Source organism: Zingiber officinale, chromosome 9B (genome assembly GCF_018446385.1).
Source record: "Zingiber officinale cultivar Zhangliang chromosome 9B, Zo_v1.1, whole genome shotgun sequence".
NCBI classification, from domain to species: domain Eukaryota; kingdom Viridiplantae; phylum Streptophyta; class Magnoliopsida; order Zingiberales; family Zingiberaceae; genus Zingiber; species Zingiber officinale.
Window position 1 is genome coordinate 48836351 of NC_056003.1, and position 21063 is coordinate 48857413.

Consider the following 21063-nt stretch of genomic DNA (forward strand, 5'->3'; position numbering starts at 1 on the left):
CCCAAATGAAATATAACAGAAATTTTAGGAGGTAAAATTACAATTTAAATAACAGCACAGCGGAGTTTACTCTCGAACGTTCAATTGACAATTTCAGTCTAACCCTTAAAGCTTTTCCTATTTAGTTTATAAATTCAAAGAATCTCTCTTTAATTCGTGACCTTTTTAATTATAATGTAAAGTGAAAATTAATAATGAATATATGACTTACTTGTAAACGAGTTAACTTATTTATGTTCACGGAATGAGTCATTTAATTTAATAAATTAAATGATTATATATTTATGCCTTAAATTTATTTATTGTAAATTTAAATTCATCACATAGCAGTAAATTATATCATACAAATAGTTGGTGTCAACTTTTATTATATATATTTTTAATTTAGTATTGTTTTATGTTGGCAATTGATATTTGTTAAATTATTAGAGGTGAAATATAAAAATGTTTGATGGTTTGGGGGCGAAGTGTAAATTTCTGTGAAAGGAGTTAAAAAACGGGTCAAAGCGAAAAAAAGCATTTCTCCACGGCGCCGATCTCCATCCTTCTCCACCGACCAATCGACGCCGGCATCGCCACTCCTCTTCGCCGCAACGACGCTCCTCCGCTCGCATCGCTGCTTGAAGGTCCGTACGCCTTCATCACTTTCCTGGAATCTTAGAGATCTATGGATCCGTGAGCTCCACCAGTAGGGATGGATCGCAATGTTTTCTGATCGATCTTCGGTTTCTGGTTTCTTTTGGTAATTCTGACGTGCTTCTGTTGGATTTTTGTCCCATCGGTTTCGTCGAGTCCAGATCGATGGCTTCCGCGCAGATTTACGGTCCTGGATTGGGAATGAGATCGAGCATGAAACCATCCCTGGCAGCGATTCGCCCTTCACTACCCTTGCGCACTATGGAGTTCAGGATCAAATGTTTCAAAGTCCCTTCCGTTAGGGTTATCAACATCAGCAACAGAAAGGTTAGTTTTCTCATATCTTTGATCTTTCCTAGCTGCGAAGAAATCCTAATGGCGGATTGCTGATTCACTGTTGGTAATTCAGAGTTTAACTTTAAAAAAAGATCACAAAGCTGAGTAGGACATGGCTTCCCATCTCTCATGTTGTTTTACTCCGCCATAGTTCACAAAAACAATAAGAAAATATGCAGTTCATGCATTTACTTCTCCCACTTTTGATGTGAGGTAATGGCAAAGCAAGTGTTGATCACAAAATGATTATCCACTCTTCTTTTTATCGGTTTGAAGCTTGTTGCATATAGTCATCTCATAATTAAGACATCTTAAAGCTGGGATCAGGGGAGCCCCATGTCTTCTCTCTTCTCGGAATGGATTTGGTTGGCTCTGAATCAATTTTTGAACTCGATTTCACCAACATTGTCGCTCTCCCTTTGCTGACGTACAGGATTAGTTGACTAAAACTGTGGTAAACCTTTACTATATCCTTCTAATTAGTCGCAGATTGGATACTTTTGTGGTAGTCAGTTGCTTCTTGAGTCTGTTGTTAGGTATGTCTCCTCTCTTTCTGGAATGGATCTGGTTGTTCTGGAATCAATTTTGAAAATTTCACCGATGGTTCTCCGTTGACGTAATGGTAAAGTTACTGCCATGTGATCTAATGGTCACATGTTCGAGTCACGGAAATAACCTTTTGTAACTTACAAAATGGTTGCGTATAATAAACTTTTCTCCGGGATTTTATTGTGATTCTCCCTTTGTTGATGTGCAGGATTAGTTGACTTAGCTGTGGTAAAGCTTCACTATATGCTTCTAATTAGTCACAGATTGGATATTTTTTCTTAGTCCAGTAGGCTTCTTGAGTCAGTTGGCAGATGATGGATTTGCCTTATTTATTCTCTAAGTTTCCTTTTTTTGCTCTCAGTAGATTCACATGCTGTGAAACTTGATAACTTTACACTCTAAATTGCATACATGTTCGTGTGTTAAGGTCTCGCTTATATCCTCATCTTTTCTTGGTCCATGGAAATATTCAAAACTAAGCATTTGAGGTCGTCCTACAAATGCAGTCAAAACTATATTGTTTTAATGAATTATTTTATTCTTTAAATCCAAAAGGGAAATGTGAAAATTTTGAAGTAGAAGAAAGTAGGAAGCATAAGAAACTCATTGATTCTTTTTTTTCTTCTTAATTTGGTGGTTGCATTAATTTTATTTTGTTCTTGAACTCGCAGTTTTATGTTTCCATGTGCGCCAATCGACGTAACTCTCAAAGCGATTTTGAGGCCAGTACTGATACAATCTATCCAGAGGATAAGTTCGATAAATCTGAATCCATCGAGTCTAATCCAGTTGTGCAAGAGGCCACTGCTCCAACCCAGAAAACTGCCAGAATACATGATTTTTGCTTGGGAATCCCGTACGGTACGCTATTCCAATTTTTAGTTCAACCATTGTGATAATTACTACTTGTGACCACATACACCAAAAAATGCGTACGATGGCCAGCACAAAACAAAACTTAACCTATGGCATAGACTAATGATCAAATTCGTACAACGGCCAAAGGCCTGGGCTTGCAAATGGTTCATTATCCCTCTGAGATCAAGGGATGTATTGACTCCTATCAAATTGAGCTCTAGCGGGTCAACGTCTAGCTAGTTGTCTCTTGCCGGGCCATCTCCTATCATTTGGCGATGACAACTGAAAGGATTCAGAAAGAGATTAGAAGGGGGCAAGGCATACCTTAGCTTGGCCCCTCTCAAGTTATATACGAAGGAAAAGAGTTGGAGGGGAGAGTATAAAAAGTAATAATGGTGAAGTTTTGAGTTTTCCATACCTTCTGTGTTGACACTATTATCTTTATATAGGGAGGGAGGAGGTGTGCCAGGTCTCTAACGTATATACCTTTGTGATTGGTGCGCCTCCTCCTTTAATTGATGCTATTATTATGCACCCTTGGTAACCGTTGCCTTCGACTCTTCAATTCTATAACTGATGGGAGCTCAGCCATCTAGTTAATTAACTCAACAAAAATAGTCCAACCTATAGACCGACTTGAATTGAATTCGAGAGGGCAAGTTCAACCTGACCTGAGCTCGGCCTGAGTGGGATCAAATTGGCCCAAGTAGGAAGCAAACCCAGACTAATCATGATTCATATTGACCATGTTCTGGGCATGCCACGTGGCCGTCACAATTCCCTCCACATCAGTTCATGTGTAGCGAACATGCAACTGCAATATGTTCCTTTTATTCTTTGCTCATACCATTTCTTACCGTCGCTATCTTATGCATTTATTCGCTACAAATCTTATTGCTAGGAGAAAGTTCTCATAACCATTTCACAGTCAACTCAAAGTATTAGTTTTAAGTTGTTGCAGATATCAGATCAGAGTTTGTACATCTTAGAAAAACATGCAGGCAATTGCTACTTTTCTTGACGCAGGTGGATTTCTATTTTTCGGCGGGTTACTCGGATTTGTTTTATCCAGAAATCCTACTGGTTTGATATTTGGAGGTGTTATATCAGCTCTGAGTATATTTAGCCTAATCGTATGGAGCTCTGGAGGATCCAGCATACCTTTCATTTTGGCCCAAACAGGTATTACCCAGTATTTCTATCCTTGCGATTGGTAGTTCAGATGAAAAATAGCTTTAGTTTTTTTTTTTTTTCTTTTCTAGAGAAATTTCTTTCATTTTTTAAACAAAAGGCCCCGTGTCCACTATTTGATATTATTATTTTTTATCACATATATTAAATTCTGAATCGGTCAAACATGATAAGTTTATGTAGCAGTTATGAAATCATAACTATTATAATATTGTAACAGTTATGAAACTACCATAATTATAACCGCTACAGTTTAATAACTGCTATAGGCTTGTCTAATTCAATAACATTCACTTTATAACCACTATAAAATTAAAACATCTATAACTACGCCAACGGTTATAATTTTATAATTACTACAATATTATAATAATTATGATTTTATAATTGCTATAACACAAATTTATCTGTTCATATAATTAACTGACTCGTTTATGATTTAATACGTATGGTAGGAGATAATAATATCAAACGGTATACTTGGAGATAATTATATCATTTTATAAGGGCTGATGGGTAGGATGCTCTTTTGATAAAAAAACATATAAGAGTATTCATGTGTTGATTAAAAAAAAAGGGCTCCCTTTTGAGTTTTAGACCCAAATTCACAATTGGACATTTTTGGCATTGGCTAATGTTCTAAATCGAGGGAAGCTTACGATGTGTGGAGTTGTCTTCTTAAGGCAAATTTTTAAGATTGTGACACGACCCGTCAGAATGCTAAGTTGAATGTTCGGAAAAGATTAAAAAAAAATACTTCAATTGGGGAGAAGTAATAGCTCCAATAGAAGAAAAACGAGAGAAAACAGGTTAATATAATATCGACATGTTCAAAGACAAGCAATGAACTTCATAATTATAGACAAATCCAACGTAAATGATGTAAGGGAATGATTTTGAACAACAACAAAAAAAAAAACTCTAGTTACCATAATTATACTTGGGTTTAGGGAGTGGACACTATCTGTCTTCCTATAACTGACTCCGAATAGTTGGGACTAACAGGGCTTGATATTCATGATGTCAATGTCGAATGCATTTGACTTGTTATTTACTTTAGTTCATCGGTTTGATTGTGATGTGAAAATATATTTTGATAGTGCAATATTCTCTCATTATTTGGAGGAAAAACTCATTTATACAAGAATTCTTATCAGTCTGAAACATATTGCAACTAAGGTTTATTATACCTTACTGCCCGTTTTTGCATCATCCCTATAATGATTTCTCTCGGTACACGCTAAGTAAACGAGCCATAGAAGTATCCGCATTGCTATTGTTATGAAATCGGTTGGGTTGGTTCATGGATTAAATAGATGATTCACTATCATTCCTATGTTTAGTTTATAGGATTGTCTTAGGAATAGTCTCTACAAATATTAAGGGACAAAAATCAAAAGGACGTTTCAAGTCAAGTAAATCAACAAACGGGCATCATTAAAAAAAAAAAAAAAAGGTCAAAAAGCATCCCACCAAATATTTTATTCCGAAAATACTTTAGTTTCATTGCTACAGTAGTAGTTACGATTAGCTATTACATGGTATAGTAGTCGTGTAACACTTAATATAATATAATTGTAGTATTATATAATACCAAGTAGTTAATATAACAATATAATGTAGCAGCTATTAGTAATTTTTACACATTATAACAGCACAACCGTTTTCAAGTGATTTTAATCCGTTTTAAATGTTGATTTAATTTAATTAATTTTAACTAAATTGGTAAAGGATATTTTGATATAATACTATTATATTTTGATATAATAGTATTTAGAGTTAATGATTTAGGATTTAAAATTTTAGTGAAATAATTTTTTTATTTTTCTAATTTTTTTATGTTGTAGTAACTATCAAATGGTTAAATTTTGAATCTTAAAATATTAAAATCTGAATGGATGAATTTTCACATTGTAGCAACTGTCAAATAATTTTTACACACCTTAACAATTTATTGAATAGCTTTTACATATTATAGTTAAATTCTAAATTACTATTATATCAAAATACATTTATCAACTTAGTTAAAATTATTTAAACTTTATTAAAATTATTTTAAATTAATCAAAATTATTTTAAAACAGTAGTAACAACTACTTAATAGTTTTTACATATTGTAACAATTAATCGTAACTGCTACAATAATTTTGAAAGTAAATAACAATATTGTAGTAGCAGCTATTAAGTAAGAAACAATATTGTAGTAGTTACATATAGCTACTGCAACAACATTGGATAAGAGGTATTTTGAGAATAAAACATCTAATCAATCATTCTTTTTTTTTTTTTTTTTTTTTTTTTTTTTTTTTTAAGAAAGAAGTGTTCTTTTGATAATTTATATAATTTAAAATGCCTTTTTGATTTTGGTCCAATACTAAATGATATGTTTAACTTGCCTAGACCTCTCTCAGCCCTATTAGAACTTCGGCATTTAACCTGAACTCAGTAAGTTGGTTTAAAATTTCTCTTAGTATGTTAACTCTCTTCCGATTCGCAGCAATTTCAGTCGCGTTTTTCTGGAGGCATTTGCAGGCATACTCCTCGGCAAGTACCTTTTTCTAAGTTTTAATTTGTAAGAACTCGATCTATTTGCCGTAATGAGATAACAACTGCCTGTTTTTTTCTTTCGTATTGTTGCAGTCGAAGAAGTTCTTCCCTGCATCACTCTACATAGCATTAAGGTACCTTCTCCGCCCATTAACACCATTCGATGACTCCCTTTTGAAACATACTCGTGGCTGACTTCCATCTTCACTACTTGCTTTGCAGTGCGGCAATGGTCTGCTTCTATTCCTACGTGCTGCTCTCCGGTGGAAACCCACCGCCGAAGAAGTCAGCAAAAGCGAAAGCTCCCTCGTCCTAGTAGTAACTTTTGCAAATCTATACTAAAACTACCAGAGCTTGAGGATGCTACAGAAGTTGTTGTTTTGATAAGTCAAAGGGTATCTATACAGTGAGAGATTAGATTCATTATGACAAATACCTGATGCAGTCTTTTGATACATTGGATATAATAAGTAATTTAATTCATCCAAAGATTCACATAAAAGGAACTGGAGACGCTTAGATATGGCCAGCATATCTAGTTTGGTTTGAACCGATATATTCATTGGTCAGATTTTGTCAATCAGGACCCGATCGGAGGGTGGTATTTTGACAGAAAATCAATTTTTTTTTTTTATCCATGCAAATCTCTTTTTTAATTTATCAAAACAACATATATTAGAGTAGTTTAAATCAAAATAACTTTGGTTAAAGTTATACTATCAGTACAAAGATACTATCGTTATTTAGAGGAAAATTCTAATAATAATTGATGCAACACGTGATTTTATATTTTGATAATTCGATCTACCCTTTATAAGGTTATAAATTTTTTTTAATAAAATCTTAAATTTTCTAATAAAAATTTGTCTTTTTTTTTAAAAAAAAATATTTTATATATATATATATATATATATATATATATATATATATATTCTAAAAAAATCCTAATTAAGTATAAAAATTAACAATTTAGAAAACTTTCAATAAATCAAAATTATTCTTCTAAAAACTTGACTCAATCAAATGGCAAGATAAAGTAGTAGTCAAGCTGAAGTGTCTTTTTAATCTAAGTCAAATGGATTTATTTATTCAGTTGTTTTCTTTTTTTATGTTAATATATTTTCTTAGTCAAGCGAGAAGATTGAGTAGTTATGAAGTGGAGACGTTTTAAGTTGAATTTGACAGATGTTGATTTATTTCTTCAGTTATTACTTTTGATGCTAATATGATTTGCTTTAGTAATTTTGATCAAAATTATTGCAAGGTGGTATAGATATGGAATACTAGGAGGAACATTGTGTTCCTATGCCATTGTGTTCCTACTGTCCAAACCTATGCAGCTTTAATAGCAATGACTCTAAGCTTTAATTGGACTAAAGACTCCGACTAGTAGAAGAAATCAAATGCTAAGAAACACCACACCAGTGAAACACACAGGAAGATACATAAATTAAAATTTAAAAAAGAATTCAAATACTAGAAAAATTCAAATCCAAACAACTTATGCACACTAGAAAAGGAATCAGGTCTAGAAAATTATGAAGCGAAAGCGTCTTTTTAGCCGAATCTGAGGGGGCAACATTGTGTTCCTACTGGCCAAGAATTTTTGTAAGTCGAAAGGAAAAGGTGAGAGTCACATGGACAACATTGTGTTCCTACTGGCCAAACCTATGTAGCCTAAATCTCCAAATACTAGAAAAGAAATCAAATGCCAGGAAACAACCACACCAGTGAAGCACAGAGGAAGATACATAAATATATATTTTTAAAAAGAATCCAAATATTAGAACAATTCAAATCCATGCAACTTATGCACACGAGAAAAAGGGAACAAGGTCTAGAGATTATTGCTGAGATAAGGGATAGTTTTAACATACAAGATATCCCATCCCTGTTCAGGATGATGAGAAGGGAACCTCAGCTGCAGCAACCACCAGCTTGAGAAGATGAGACATCCCTTCCACCTGATGGACCAGGAACCCCTCCGTATCCAACTTTGATTCCATATGACTGCAACAACAAACAATTTAGGATACATCATATTTATCGCAAGAGACAGATTGAATACCAAAAGATGTTGAAGCAAAGCTAATAAAAAATTGTTATAGGAATTCCTTTTCAGGGTTCTAGCTCCAATTTTTTATGGTTAAAGATTGAAATATTTCAGTGAATCTAATACGAATTCCATGGTTCTTTAGTCTGAAACAAGATGTCGAAGCATAGCTAACAAAACTTGAACTTAGACAAAGGCCCCTTATTATACTTTTTGTCACACCCTAATGTATTTTTCATCCTGAAAATACCCCTATTTATAACACTATTGTAGTAGCTATGATGTAATTGCTACCAAGTGTTCAAGAAAATCGGTTGGTTATATTTTCTTTTTAATTCAACTCGATCAAAATCATTACACATGGAACACTTTTATATTAAAATACTCTTTACAAACATGGTCAAAATTGCCCAAACTGATTAAAATCACTTCAAATTTATTGTAACGGCTGTCTAATTGCTACAAGTTGTAGTAGCTAGGACGTTGCTATAATTGTAGCAGCTATTGTCCACAACTGCTACAACAGTATTGATCCAATTTTGACTAAGTTGAAAGTAATTTTAGCTAAATTGATAAAGAATTTTGATATAAAGTAATTTTGATTAAGTTGAGCCGGTTTATTTAAATACATTGTACCAGAAATATTGTAGGTACTATATGTTGTGGCAGCCACAGCATAACTGCTACAACAATGCTGGAATCAGAGTATTTTTGGGATAAGAATATGCTAGGGCGATATTTTGATATTTTTTCGAAAAGAACCACCCTTTAGACAAATAGGATAATAAGGGGATCCTTCTATTTTTTTCCTAAAATTTTTTGAATTCTATCGTTTAATAAAAAACAATAAACTAAGTGGATATGGGAAGGATGTTGGATGTCACTAGGTTGTATACTTTATTGAATGAGCAGAATACAGAATATGTAGGTAGAGCAGTTATTTCTAAAGCTATGTTCGAAATGGCTAAATAACATTTGTCATGTATGCATAAGTACCAACAAACCGCACACGATGTCATGCGAGATATGTTAAATAGAGTTCTATTGCTTCAGTTTTTCAGACATCTCAACAGATGCAAAATCAAACAATTTGAAATTTTGGGCCATGAAAGAGGATAAAATAACACCACCAATGAGAATAAGTATTTTCTCAAAAAAAAAAAAAAAAAAAAGGGCGAAGAGCTTTGTGTGGCTTCAATTTTCTATGCTAGTGGTAGTATATTCACATCTTACCTCATTTGAAACATCAAAGACACCATCCTGAATTTTCTTGTATATCGTTGCAGCAGTTTTAATAAAAGCCTATGATGCAAGGAATTTCATAGAGTGAATTTGTATCCAAAAGTTAGTAGAAGAAAGGGTAAGATGATTTGAAGGAAAATTAAAAAAGCTGTTTCACCTCCTCAACATTCTGTGCTGTTTTGGCAGATGCCTCCATGAAGATTAAACCGTGCTCCTTGGCAAACTGTTCACCTTCCTCGGTGCTCACAGCTCTTCTGTGAGCCAAATCACACTTATTGCCAATCAGCATAATCGTCATATTAGCATTGGCATGTTGCCTTGCGTCTTCTAACCAGCTAGCAAGATGATTGAATGTCTCCCTCCTGACAATTAGTAGAAAGGTACAAAACATAAGCACCTAAAATGTCCTTTAAATCAAAAGATAATGCACCTCGAATTGATACCTGGTGATATCATATACAAGCAGGGCACCTGCAGCACCCCTATAATAAGATCTTGTAATTGATCTAAAAGATTCTTGACCAGCCTGCAATGTTTGAAAAATCAACCAAAGTAAATCGGCAAATACAACTCAACAGAAAATATAACTGTGTATGTCATGCAAATGAATAAATAAATATCACCAGTGTAGTTAGATCTACGACTGACAGTAGTACCATTTTTTAAGTTAAATATGAAAATGCTAAGACCCCTAGATAAGATATATGGTGTATGTTCCTACTGCCACAAGGAAGCACATAAAAGAGGTAGAAGCAGGACAATTAAAAGAGGCACATACCAGGAAAATACACAGGTAGTGAATAAACCTAATTTCAAATTTTCAGTGTATGGGAGTGCCAAAGAGTACTATCATATTTATTCCAACTTGCCTTCTTTTTGCATTGTCAAGTCACTTCACTATTGCTGCTTCAAGTGGCACCAGATTAGCTCTCTTCATCAGCTGAAGATTTCCTAATAGGTTTTCATCCAGCAAGCAAGTGGGCATGCCTTCCAACAGGCTAAACTATGGTTTATTTTGTCATTTATGATGTAACATGCGCCAGCATAGACAAACAAGCAATTTAACATCTATTCTTGTAAAGATTTAGTCACTGGAAGTAGATACTGAGTGATTTATTAATTGAAATAAAAACAGAATCATCCAGGAGAAAAAACAACAGACGACAAAAATAGACATTCTTCCGGAAAAGTAAATATCGTATGGAACTTGACTGACTGACAAATAAGATAAAAGTCAAAGTTATTAGGAAAGGGATCACTAAGCACCCTCCCTCATGTGTAGCTGATAAGAAGAGGCTGGCCCAAGCTTGCTACATAAACAGAATCAACTTGACTATATATATTAATGGCATTGGTAGGATTCAACCACAGGATCTCATTCTCTGATACTAGGATAAGACTGAGATAGGCTCACCAATTATCCAAAAAGCCTGAGCCGTTAAGAAAGACACCAATCTAGATATTTACATGTATAATGTTTGTAAAACATCAGGCGCTGATGGTGGGGTTCAAGGCTCGTCTGCTCGTCATTAAGTTTTGCAAGGATTCAAGGAACATAGTTGCACTTGCATCTTAGAGATTCTTACAACAAAATCACTGAAGGCAGATACAAATATCAAGCAAAATGTGTGAAATGTTCAGAAAAGAAAAGAAGACATATTTTCCTTTTCAAGCATTTATATAGATATATCTACATAGATGATAATGAGAAATAAATACAGGGAGAAGTAGAAACCAACTGTGTCCCATATCTGCAACTTAATGGGCTTGTTGTCTATATTGATCATTCTAGCCCCAAATTCCACACCAATTGTCAGATCATGCACTGGTTGGAAGCGCTTGTCAGTGAACTGCAAAAGAAGGCATGATTTCCCCACTCCTGTAAAGAGAAAAACCAGTAAAAACAACCTTCTTTCGGAGTTATATTCAACACTAGTATGGTTATCTTTCACAGTATCCACATACAACTAGACAGTGGAAAAAAAACAATTATTTTAGAAGTTAGTTAATCCAAAGAAGAAAAAGACAACCTAACAAAAATCAAAGTCACCTCAAGTAAATTGTACTCAGCAAGAAAAAGACTAACATGATGGATCTATAAGAGGATTTTCAATGCTGAAAACGCAATGCATGAAAGACAAAAAAAAAAGAAATAAGAATTGACTAATAGAACATAGCAGAACGGAAAATTGCAAGCCAATCACTAGATCTGAATAAAAATCCGTAAACAGAGTGCGATACCTTTCCAGCAATGAAGAGGCATGCTTCAGATGAGCACAATTGTGGTCGCAGACAACGGGAAGTCGAAGAACGAGAATCAAAACACCAAACAAATCCATAGCACGAACGGATCTTACCACGGTGACAAATTTGCAAACACTAGGGAGGAGCGGGAAGAAATTACCTGTGTCACCGATGATGATGTACTTGAAGAGGTAAGCGTACGACATCCTCCCTCCGATCCTCAACCACCCAGCTACGAGATCGAGATCGAGGAAGAAAGGAACTCAGAAAGCAACTCGAATAGATCGGAAACGGAGGAGGAGACGGCGGCCGCAGTGGCTTTGGGTGCTTCCTCGGCGATCGCAAGAGAGAAAGCGGCGGAGGAGACGCTTCGCATTCGCGTGGCTTCCGAAGTAATGAATCCGCGAAACCGCTTCGTGCACGCTGGCATTTAAGGTACTCTGAGGACTTTTCTCATCGGTTAAAGTGGAGCCCACGTTCGGAGCCTTTAACATACAGGGTATACTTTGGGTGGTGGAAAGTTTCGGCGCAAGCAACTCCGCTTGAGTCGGCTGTGAATAATATATATATATATATATAAAACTTATAAATTCACTAATTGATCAAATAGATTTACAAAATATATAAAAATATTTTTTTTTAATAATCGACTTTGCTACATTAATCCTAGCGATAGATAATATTTTCTCTATTTTAGATATTTTTCTCTAATTTATCGTAAATTGGGTAATTTTGCATGCAGTCCCTATTGGCAAACAAATCTTTACATGCAGTCCCCATCCATGAAAATATTTGTTTTCACTCCCCAATTAAACATCTTTACCTAATTGCCCATGATATTTTTAGGTACAAAAGTCTAAAAATCAGTATAAATCCTCTTAAATTAAATATATTAACTTAGAATCTAGTATATTTTCTATCAAATTGAGTACGATTCTTTTTTCACCTCAAAATATACTCGATTTTAGTTTAATGTGTTGAATTTAATAGGAATTATACTCATTTTTAGACTATTTGTACCGAAAAATATGAGGGTTAATTTCGATAGAAAATATACTCGATCCTAATATAGAGTACTAAATTATAATGTAAAGTGCTGAATTTAACATGCATTATACTTATTTTTAGACTTTTTATACCTAAAAAATAAGAGAAACAATTTTGATAGAAAATATACTCGATTTTTAATATAAAGTACTAACTTTAAGAAGAATTATACTCATTTTTGGACTTTTTGTACTCAATTTTAAAATTTTTGTACCTAAAAAATCTGAGGGGCAATTTAGGTATCAATATTTGCATGAGGGAGTTGAAACAAGTAATACTTTGCATGCAGGAAGTGGAAACAAAGTTTTTTGGACATGGGGATTGCATGCAAAGTTAACATTGTGATTGAGTTTTTTAATAATCGACTTTGCTACATTAATCCTAGCGATAGATAGTATTTTCTCTATTTTAGATATTTTTCTCTAATTTACCGTAAATTTTCAATATATAATTTATACAAATTCCGAAGTCAATTTCCAAAGAAACATCCCTTATAGTAAATCAGTATCTCCCTTTATAATATTCGATTGATTTTAATTGTTTGACATACCGATTTTAAGTTTAAATCTTTTGAGTAGACTTGACATATTCGATAATATTATGATTTCATAAATGTTATAACATAGATTTGATCTATTCACCTAATATTCACAATATAACTGTTACGATACTGTAGATTTTATAACTACGATAACAACTACAAAATCATAATTGTTACAACGCGGATTTATCATGTTCATATAACTCATCGTTCGATTCAAGGAGATAATAATATTGATTAGTATATTTGAGGTCAGCTGTGACATTTTTTAAAGGAGGCTAATAGGATGGAACACTTTTGATTAAAAGAAATGAAAGAGAAATGCTCATATGATAGTTCTTGCTCATTTTACTTGCTCAAATCAAAATATACATCTGTTTTTTTTTATCCAAGGAATCTATACAGTTCATCATAGTAAATTTCTATACAGCATTTTCAGCAACCCCTTTTGTACACAATACAATGAGATCCAAATAAAAAGAATCACTCACGCATACTAATCACACCATTGAGAACCATTTTGGCTTCACTCACTAAAGGTTTCAGCAATTCATAAACCCTTCCAGACAGCAAGAAGCTCCTGAAACAGTTCCGCTATCAGTTCTCTGTCAGCGCTCTGCATAAATTCATTGAAATCTTTGAGGATCTCATAGATTTTGCCGAAATTCACCAGGTATCGGATGCAGCTGCTCTTTAGCTTGGGCAATTGGTGGAGATGGGCAACTTGGAACCTCTCAAGGACATTCCCAGTATCAATGTCTTCTACCAGGCTCTCGTGGCACGCCTCCTTTAGGTCAGAGATATCATACTTGTTGGCAGCTTGGAGGAGCGCAATGCGGTGGATCATGAACTCTTCAGCCTGGATGTTGCCGTAGATGTAGTTGAGGAATGCTTGGCAAGCATCAAAGGACATGTCAGAGATGTTGATAGTGGAAAGTTCTTTCTCCCTGAGGTCGTGATAGAACATGCTGCGGAAAACGGGGGATCTTGTGGCGAGGATAGCTCTGTGTGCACCTATGCTACCGTCAGCGACATTGATTGTGATATCAGTGTGGATGCCCTGCGTTAGCATCCTTCCGAGTGAGTTGAGGGCGACAGCTTCAGTGTGCTTCGCAACCTGGTAACTGGTCCAGATGGAGGCAGGCTCACCACCCTGAACCACACAAAACACAATGAAGAAATGGCAAATGGCTCACCAAACAGTAGAATTAAGTAGCAGTTCAAGCAACTAGGCAAAAGGGAAAGAAATATAGCTTCCCAGATTAAGTTATCGAGAGAAATGATTTGATGACATGCTCCTTAAACACAAGATGAAACCAAAAAGAGAAATCTCCTTGTTAACAGGGATGGCAATTCGTTCATTTCCGGGTCTAAACACTTGCCTTCCTGTCAGTTTCTTTCCCTCATTCCAAATGACAAGATGTTGAAAACAATCAAAGTATGAAGAAGTTCATATCCACTCAAAACAAGTTAGTTAGTATGTCACCATTAGACTATGATCTACATTGAAACATTTGTGTAATGCGAAAGCTCAATTGACACTAGGGTTGTAAATGAATCGAACGTTCATGAACAAATTTAGTGTTTGGCTTGATAAGAGTTTGTTTATGTTCGTTCTATACACACAAGATCAATTAAATGAATAAGCTTGAACACATGTGTGTTCAACTCGTTAATATTCGTGAATAATATTCGTGCACAATCCTTATGAACAAAGTTTATGAACAATGTTCATGAATAAAATTCTTATTAACATGCTAAATAAACAAAAAAAACTTGTATTATCAAGCTCAATAACCAACTAAACAAGCTTAAAATGCAAAAGTTTCAAACAATCAAATAAACTTGAATTGAGAGCTCGATAACATCTAAACGAACTAACCTCAAGCTCATAAAAAAGAAACCAAGCCAAGCTTAAACATTCATTTCAACAGCTTGGTTCATTTTAAGCTCGGCTTCGTTAGGTAAGTTTGAACATCACAAAGTTTTACTCGGCTTGACTCGTTTACAACCCTAGTTGAAACGGCATACTTTGATTCACCACCTACTTCTATAGTTCTACGCGTAAAGCTTAGGATCAAACAACTATTTTCCTCCCCACATAAACCAGTAGCACACACAAAGGAGGAAAAAATGAAGCAAAGAGTGCAAGGTGCATGTGCTTCTTGATGAAAGTACGTATCAAAAAGGAAATGAGGAACAATAACACTCAGAACAATTTAGTTAGTTAGTATGTCACCATTAGACTACGATCTAGGTTTAAACATTTGTGTAATGTGAAAGCTCACAGTTTAAACGGCCTACTTTGATTCACCACCTACTTCTATAGTTATACGCGTAAAGGTTCGGATCAAACAACTATTTTCCTCCCCACATAAACAAGTAGCACACACAACTTACTGATGGAGGGATGATCTTTAGATCAAGGAACTCAACGTCGATGATGAATCTACCTGTAAACAAGGTGTCAACGGCCCATATACAGTCGTCACTGGTCTTTAGAAGCTTATCAGAAATCCCTGCACATAGATCAGGGTTTTAATACAAATTAAAGATTGAAGGTCTATCCTCTCTTAGTAACAAAACCAGACCTGGATGGATCAGGGTGTTGCGATTTGGCACGGATAGGGAAACAATTTTGATGGTTAATGAAGCAATAGGTGGTTTCTCCCTTGTCAAGCTTGAACCCTCAGGATATAGCTTTACAAAAAGTTGCTTGTTCTTCGCAACTACAAGGTACCTGTACAACAAAGTCAAACAGAAGAAGAAAAATTCCAATTCCAATTCCAAACTAGATCTAAGGAAGCATCTATTCAACATATACAAATATTAAGCAGAGAACTCAAACCGCAAAGCTGTAGAAACCACAAGGAACCCCTAAATGGTCTTAGCTGATCGCGCAGCAATAACAAAATTGTAGATCGGATCGAAAACTAGGGGTTTAGGGGAAGGATAAGGGTTTTGGTACCAGTTCCAGAGGCCTATCTTGAAGGGATCGGACTTGCGATAGGAGAAAGGGGAGAGGGAGTCGATCCTCCACTGGGCGAGCCGCGGCGTTGTTTCCACCCGGTTGCTCATCCTCGCCGACGCCGCCGAGATGGCTGCGGTGACCTCATTGATGCAATCAATGATCGCCAGCAGCTCCGCCGCCTTCCCCAGCTTCACCTGTTGCTCTCCCACAATCCAGTCTCCTCAATCAACGGCACAGAAGTAGGCGAACGAGGGCAAGGAAACCGCGAACCCGTTGAGTAGTCCAGCACGCAAAGCTCACAAGCAATCGCTTCTACGCCATAGATCAAGATGGAGTGGGGAGAGAGAGGGAGCACAGGCGCTTCTTTTATTGGCCTCCGCCATTGCCAAAGTCTGAAGCTTGAAGCTTCAATATTTATATAAAATTGTAGATGATTGCTAAATTGTCAATTTTATTAATCATAAGGGATTTTATTTTTGCTAATTATTTTATTTTATTTTTAATTATGAATTTTATGACAAATAGATTTTATAAAATATGAGAAATATATAAATTTATGATAAATTTATAAACTAGTAATATAATTATTAAATGTAGGAGCACTTTTTTTAAAAAATTTTAATTTTATTTTTTTATGGAAGCAAAATGACAAATAAAATCTCATTCAAAGGGTCATTAATGAACTAATTACTAATTATAAAAACAATTAATATGGGACCCATTGTGGCCTCCACATCTACTTAGAATTTAACTATAAAAATATTTTTTTATTACTAAGTTTTTTACTTAACCACTAAACCTCAGCCTTGCATACTCAAAGTCTACCAGGGGTATAAATCAACTAAGTCACTCATGATATATTCGAAATTCGATTCGATAAAAGCTCATTTAAGCTTGTTTAATGAGGCTCATTAAGATAAATAAATCAAGCTCAATCTTCACAATATTCGACTCGTTAGCTCGCGAACATGTTCGTTAAGCTCATGAATCAACTTTTAAATATAAAAATAATAGTTTTGATATTGAATTTTTAGATTTTACACTATACTTATGAAATATATAGACAAGTATATTAAATTTATTTATTAGAATAAAATTATAAATTTTAATAAGAATATTATAATTTTCTCTAAATATATAATTTAGTTTTTAACGAATATTTAAATTTATAATTTATATTTATTAAGCTCGTTTAGGTCCGATAAAAATTCGAATGAACTCGTGAGCCATGAATATATTCGTTAAATAAAGCTCGAGCTCGGCTCGATTATAAACGAGTCAAATTCAAACATTTAAGAGTTCGACTTGGTTCGGCTTGATTACACCCCTAAGTCTACCCATCCCTTCCTCTTTAAGTACAAGTCCTTTAATCTTAATTTCTGGATTTATCCCTAAAGTCAATAGGATTATAGGATGGATATTTGAAATTAAGAAATAGATGGATTATGAGTAAAATAGTCCAACCCTAGTAACGTGGTAAAAAGGATGATTCATTTGCCCCCAGTGTCTCTGTCAATCTACCCTCGGGCTAACACAGAGGAGATAAATCACGAGTGACGACTAACCATTAGTGCAGCGGCCAAGACATAGGGGAAGACATACCAAGCCCCTGAGTAATGATGCAATATCAAAGTGGCTTTTTAGTTTTTCAAGGATCAAATGTCAGTTTCGATAAATTAATTGATGAATTTTTTTTAATGGTTGGGAGACCTAACAATACTGAGCTGATGGACCTCCTAGTGCTAATGTCTCTTGATTTACCTTGGTAATTGATGGAAAACTTTCGTGGAGCTAAATCAATCACCCCAGGATTAGTCGGTCTAATCTAAATATACCTAGCATTGATAAAAAAAAAGTAAGAATAGTTAAAAAAAAATGATCTCTGACTATGTTTGGAAGAGGGTGAGAGAAGGAGAGAGAAGGGGAAGAAGAATTTTAACCATTGTTTGAGATATAGTGAATTAAGGAGGGGGAGAGGAGAGATAATAAACTTTACCCTTGCATGCTCATGAATCAACACAATTTCTTACACCCCGATTTGGGGTGTAAGAAAGGGGGAGAGGAACTCAAAAATATTTTATTCCAATTTTATCCCTATTTAAGAATCTTGTCTTTGTGTTGTCACTCCTCACGCAGCGCGCATTGTCACCACCCAGCTATTCGTATTAGCCTAAGAGCCAATTATAAAATAATTAGACTATTGGGTTAATAGTTTATTGGGTTAATAGTTAATCTAATATACTAAATCCAACCTATTAAGAGAATAATGTAGATTAATAGAGATTAATTGATATCATTATTCAAAGAAGACCAAAAGGCAAAGACTCTTGGTATTCCTTGAAAAATATAAAAAAATCTTTTGAGCTCATTTTTCATAAGAGGCTCTTGATCTTCAAGTCCTCTTTCTCATTCTTCCTATTTGGTCGAACCCTCTAAGTGGCTAGCACCACAAAGTTGGTTCTCAAAATCGTGAGTTCATGAGACGGAAGGAATGTGTTCGTGTTGATACCGTAGAAGCATGATCACTTGATCGCAATGAGATCCACCGAGGATAGAGTTGCTGTCGGGAGTTCATATTTACACAACAAAGGTATAACTCTTATCATAACTAGTATACGGTTTCTTTCATATGGATCTTCTGGAAAGGATCTTGTTATTTATTTCGCTGTGCTTGTATTATTTTACGCTCAAGATCCTTACAGTGGTATCAGAGCCACTTGCGAAGGCCTATACTATGTTGTAGTAATGTTTCAATATGTGATATAGACACTGCATGAGGCTTTTATTATGATTTCCATCATGTTATGAGTATTTGTTTTATGTTGAACGAACTAAAGGATATAGCATCTTCATACGGGTTATGAACGCATGCTATAGTCGGATTTCGTTCGACAGAAACATACATGACTATGGGTGGTCTCAAGTTGAAATTTATTGAGATAGATTGTGTAAAATATACAAATTGCTATGAAAAGTTTTGTTGGTCTGAGGTATGTAATGGTCTTAGGTATAGCAACAACTTATTTAAATGAGTTTGTAAAATAATTTGCTTTGGGGGTGCTGCCCCCTGAAACCTCGCAAGGGTGCTGCCCCCTAAAACCTCACAAGGGGCACTGCCCCCTTGACCCCCGCCCGGTAATCGGCTAGCGGGACCGCCGTGGCATTGCGGCTCATAATTTGTTATTAAAATTATAGTAAAGTATATGCTACAGATCTATTATGAATGTTATATGACATGGTGCATGATTATGACCTTTTAACCCAATGTGATTGGATGTATGTGTGTGTATATTGTAATTTATAATACGATATGTGTGTCATGCCTTCATCTCTTTTATTTATGTTGTAAATTTATACTACCCTCGAATGTAACTTGAGTTTTCTTTAGATTTTGTAATGTATAAATTTTAAAAGAGCTAGTCTACTGGACGATGGTGAAAAAGGGAGAAGAACAACAACACACGATGACTAAGGAAGCACTTAGAGAAGATGCTTTTACTTTAGTTGACCTTTCAATCTTATCATTGGCTTGAGAAGATCGTAGTAGATGTGGCCATAATCACGTCACGTTCTATTTTAGCGTATATGTTGATGTATGCCATGATTGTATGCGATACATGTGTAGTTTAATTATAATTAGGTCTTTTTCATATGCCTACCAAAGTTCGATATTCACTACTAGCTCGATCAATTGTAGTCAATTTTGCCAAAGCAAAGTGACTCAATTTATTTTGGTAGAGTGCGACAGGACAATTGTAATACCTGATTATTGGACTTTGGGTGCGACTTAACTAAGTTACCTCAATTGGATTGAGAATTTAGAAGCATATCCTATACGATGTAATTCAAATTATACTAGTCTTGGATGATTAGCCAAAGCTAACTTAAGATGAGTTATAATATGGATTTTATAAGATGTGCAAACGAATAAATAGTTTTGTTCACCCAACAATACAAGAGTTGTAGATGACGTAATTGGTAAATGTTACCTATCTAAGTTGTACTAAGTTTTGGGCGATTAGCCAAAACTAACTTAAGATGAGGTATAATATGGATCTAGTCCCACTTGAATGTCATTACTTGCTCCTAGTATGCCTTCCAATTCAGTGGAAGAATCATTTATTTAAAGGCCTAATTAAATGATTTGAATATGATACTTATTTCTATATTTTATTGTTGTAGATAACCATAGTCTAGTACATCAAATATTATCTCTCTCTACGATATATCCTTGATAAGAACCAGCTCAATGAACTAATTTCTTGGACTCGTATAGAAACTTGAGAATTATCCTCAAGCAAGAACGAAAACTATACGTCCTAAAGCAAGTTATTCCTGAACCACCCGCCATCACTACTACGTGTGGATAAGGATGCTTATAAGAAGCATCAAGTTGATACATTAGATGTGTCATGTCTTATTCTTACAACCATGAATTCTAAGCTTTAGAAGCAACATGAGAATATGGATGCTCATAATATGGTTAAACATCTTAGATAATTATATCAGGGGCAAGTAAGGCATGAGAGGTTTGAGATATTTAAAGCCTTGTTTCAATGCGAGATGTAAAAGAGAAGTCTCGTAGGAACTCATGTACTTAAAATGATTGGATGTGTTGAGAACCTTAAAAGATTGAGATTTCCTTGGGCCAAGAATTGACCACTGACCTTGTTCTGCAGTTGTTACCTGAGAGCTATAATCAATTTATCACGAACTACAACATAAACGAAATTGACAAGTTATTGCTTGAGATGTTAAGTATGTTGAGAACTGTTGAACCCAACCTTAAAAGGAAAAACCTTGTACCATTTTGATGGTGCAAAAAGGTAAAGGCAAACGACAACCCAA

General features: G+C 34.9%; 3 protein-coding genes across 3 annotated transcripts; 1 reads left to right on the top strand and 2 right to left on the bottom strand.

Moving 5' to 3' along the window:
* Positions 1-497: 497 nt before the first annotated feature.
* On the top strand, positions 498-6602 carry LOC122024948 (protein FATTY ACID EXPORT 1, chloroplastic-like). The gene is made up of 7 exons (XM_042583689.1): positions 498-626; positions 798-963; positions 2193-2382; positions 3406-3561; positions 6068-6114; positions 6211-6251; positions 6340-6602. Exons 2-7 carry the CDS (start codon positions 802-804, stop codon positions 6431-6433), a joined length of 690 nt encoding a protein of 229 aa, XP_042439623.1. The 5' UTR covers positions 498-626; positions 798-801; the 3' UTR covers positions 6434-6602.
* A 1263-nt stretch (positions 6603-7865) lies between these two features.
* On the bottom strand, positions 7866-12072 carry LOC122024582 (ras-related protein RABB1c). The gene is made up of 6 exons (XM_042583237.1): positions 11817-12072; positions 11152-11291; positions 9856-9938; positions 9570-9774; positions 9404-9472; positions 7866-8127 (listed from the first exon to the last, which is right to left on the bottom strand). The coding sequence occupies exons 1-6, from the start codon at positions 11860-11862 to the stop codon at positions 8035-8037; spliced, it is 636 nt and encodes a 211-aa protein (XP_042439171.1). The 5' UTR covers positions 11863-12072; the 3' UTR covers positions 7866-8034.
* Positions 12073-13566: 1494 nt separating this feature from the next.
* Positions 13567-16618, bottom strand: LOC122024865 (BTB/POZ domain-containing protein At1g55760-like). The gene is made up of 4 exons (XM_042583587.1): positions 16213-16618; positions 15836-15984; positions 15645-15763; positions 13567-14397 (listed from the first exon to the last, which is right to left on the bottom strand). The coding sequence occupies exons 1-4, from the start codon at positions 16320-16322 to the stop codon at positions 13795-13797; spliced, it is 981 nt and encodes a 326-aa protein (XP_042439521.1). The 5' UTR covers positions 16323-16618; the 3' UTR covers positions 13567-13794.
* Between the last annotated feature and the right edge of the window lie 4445 nt (positions 16619-21063).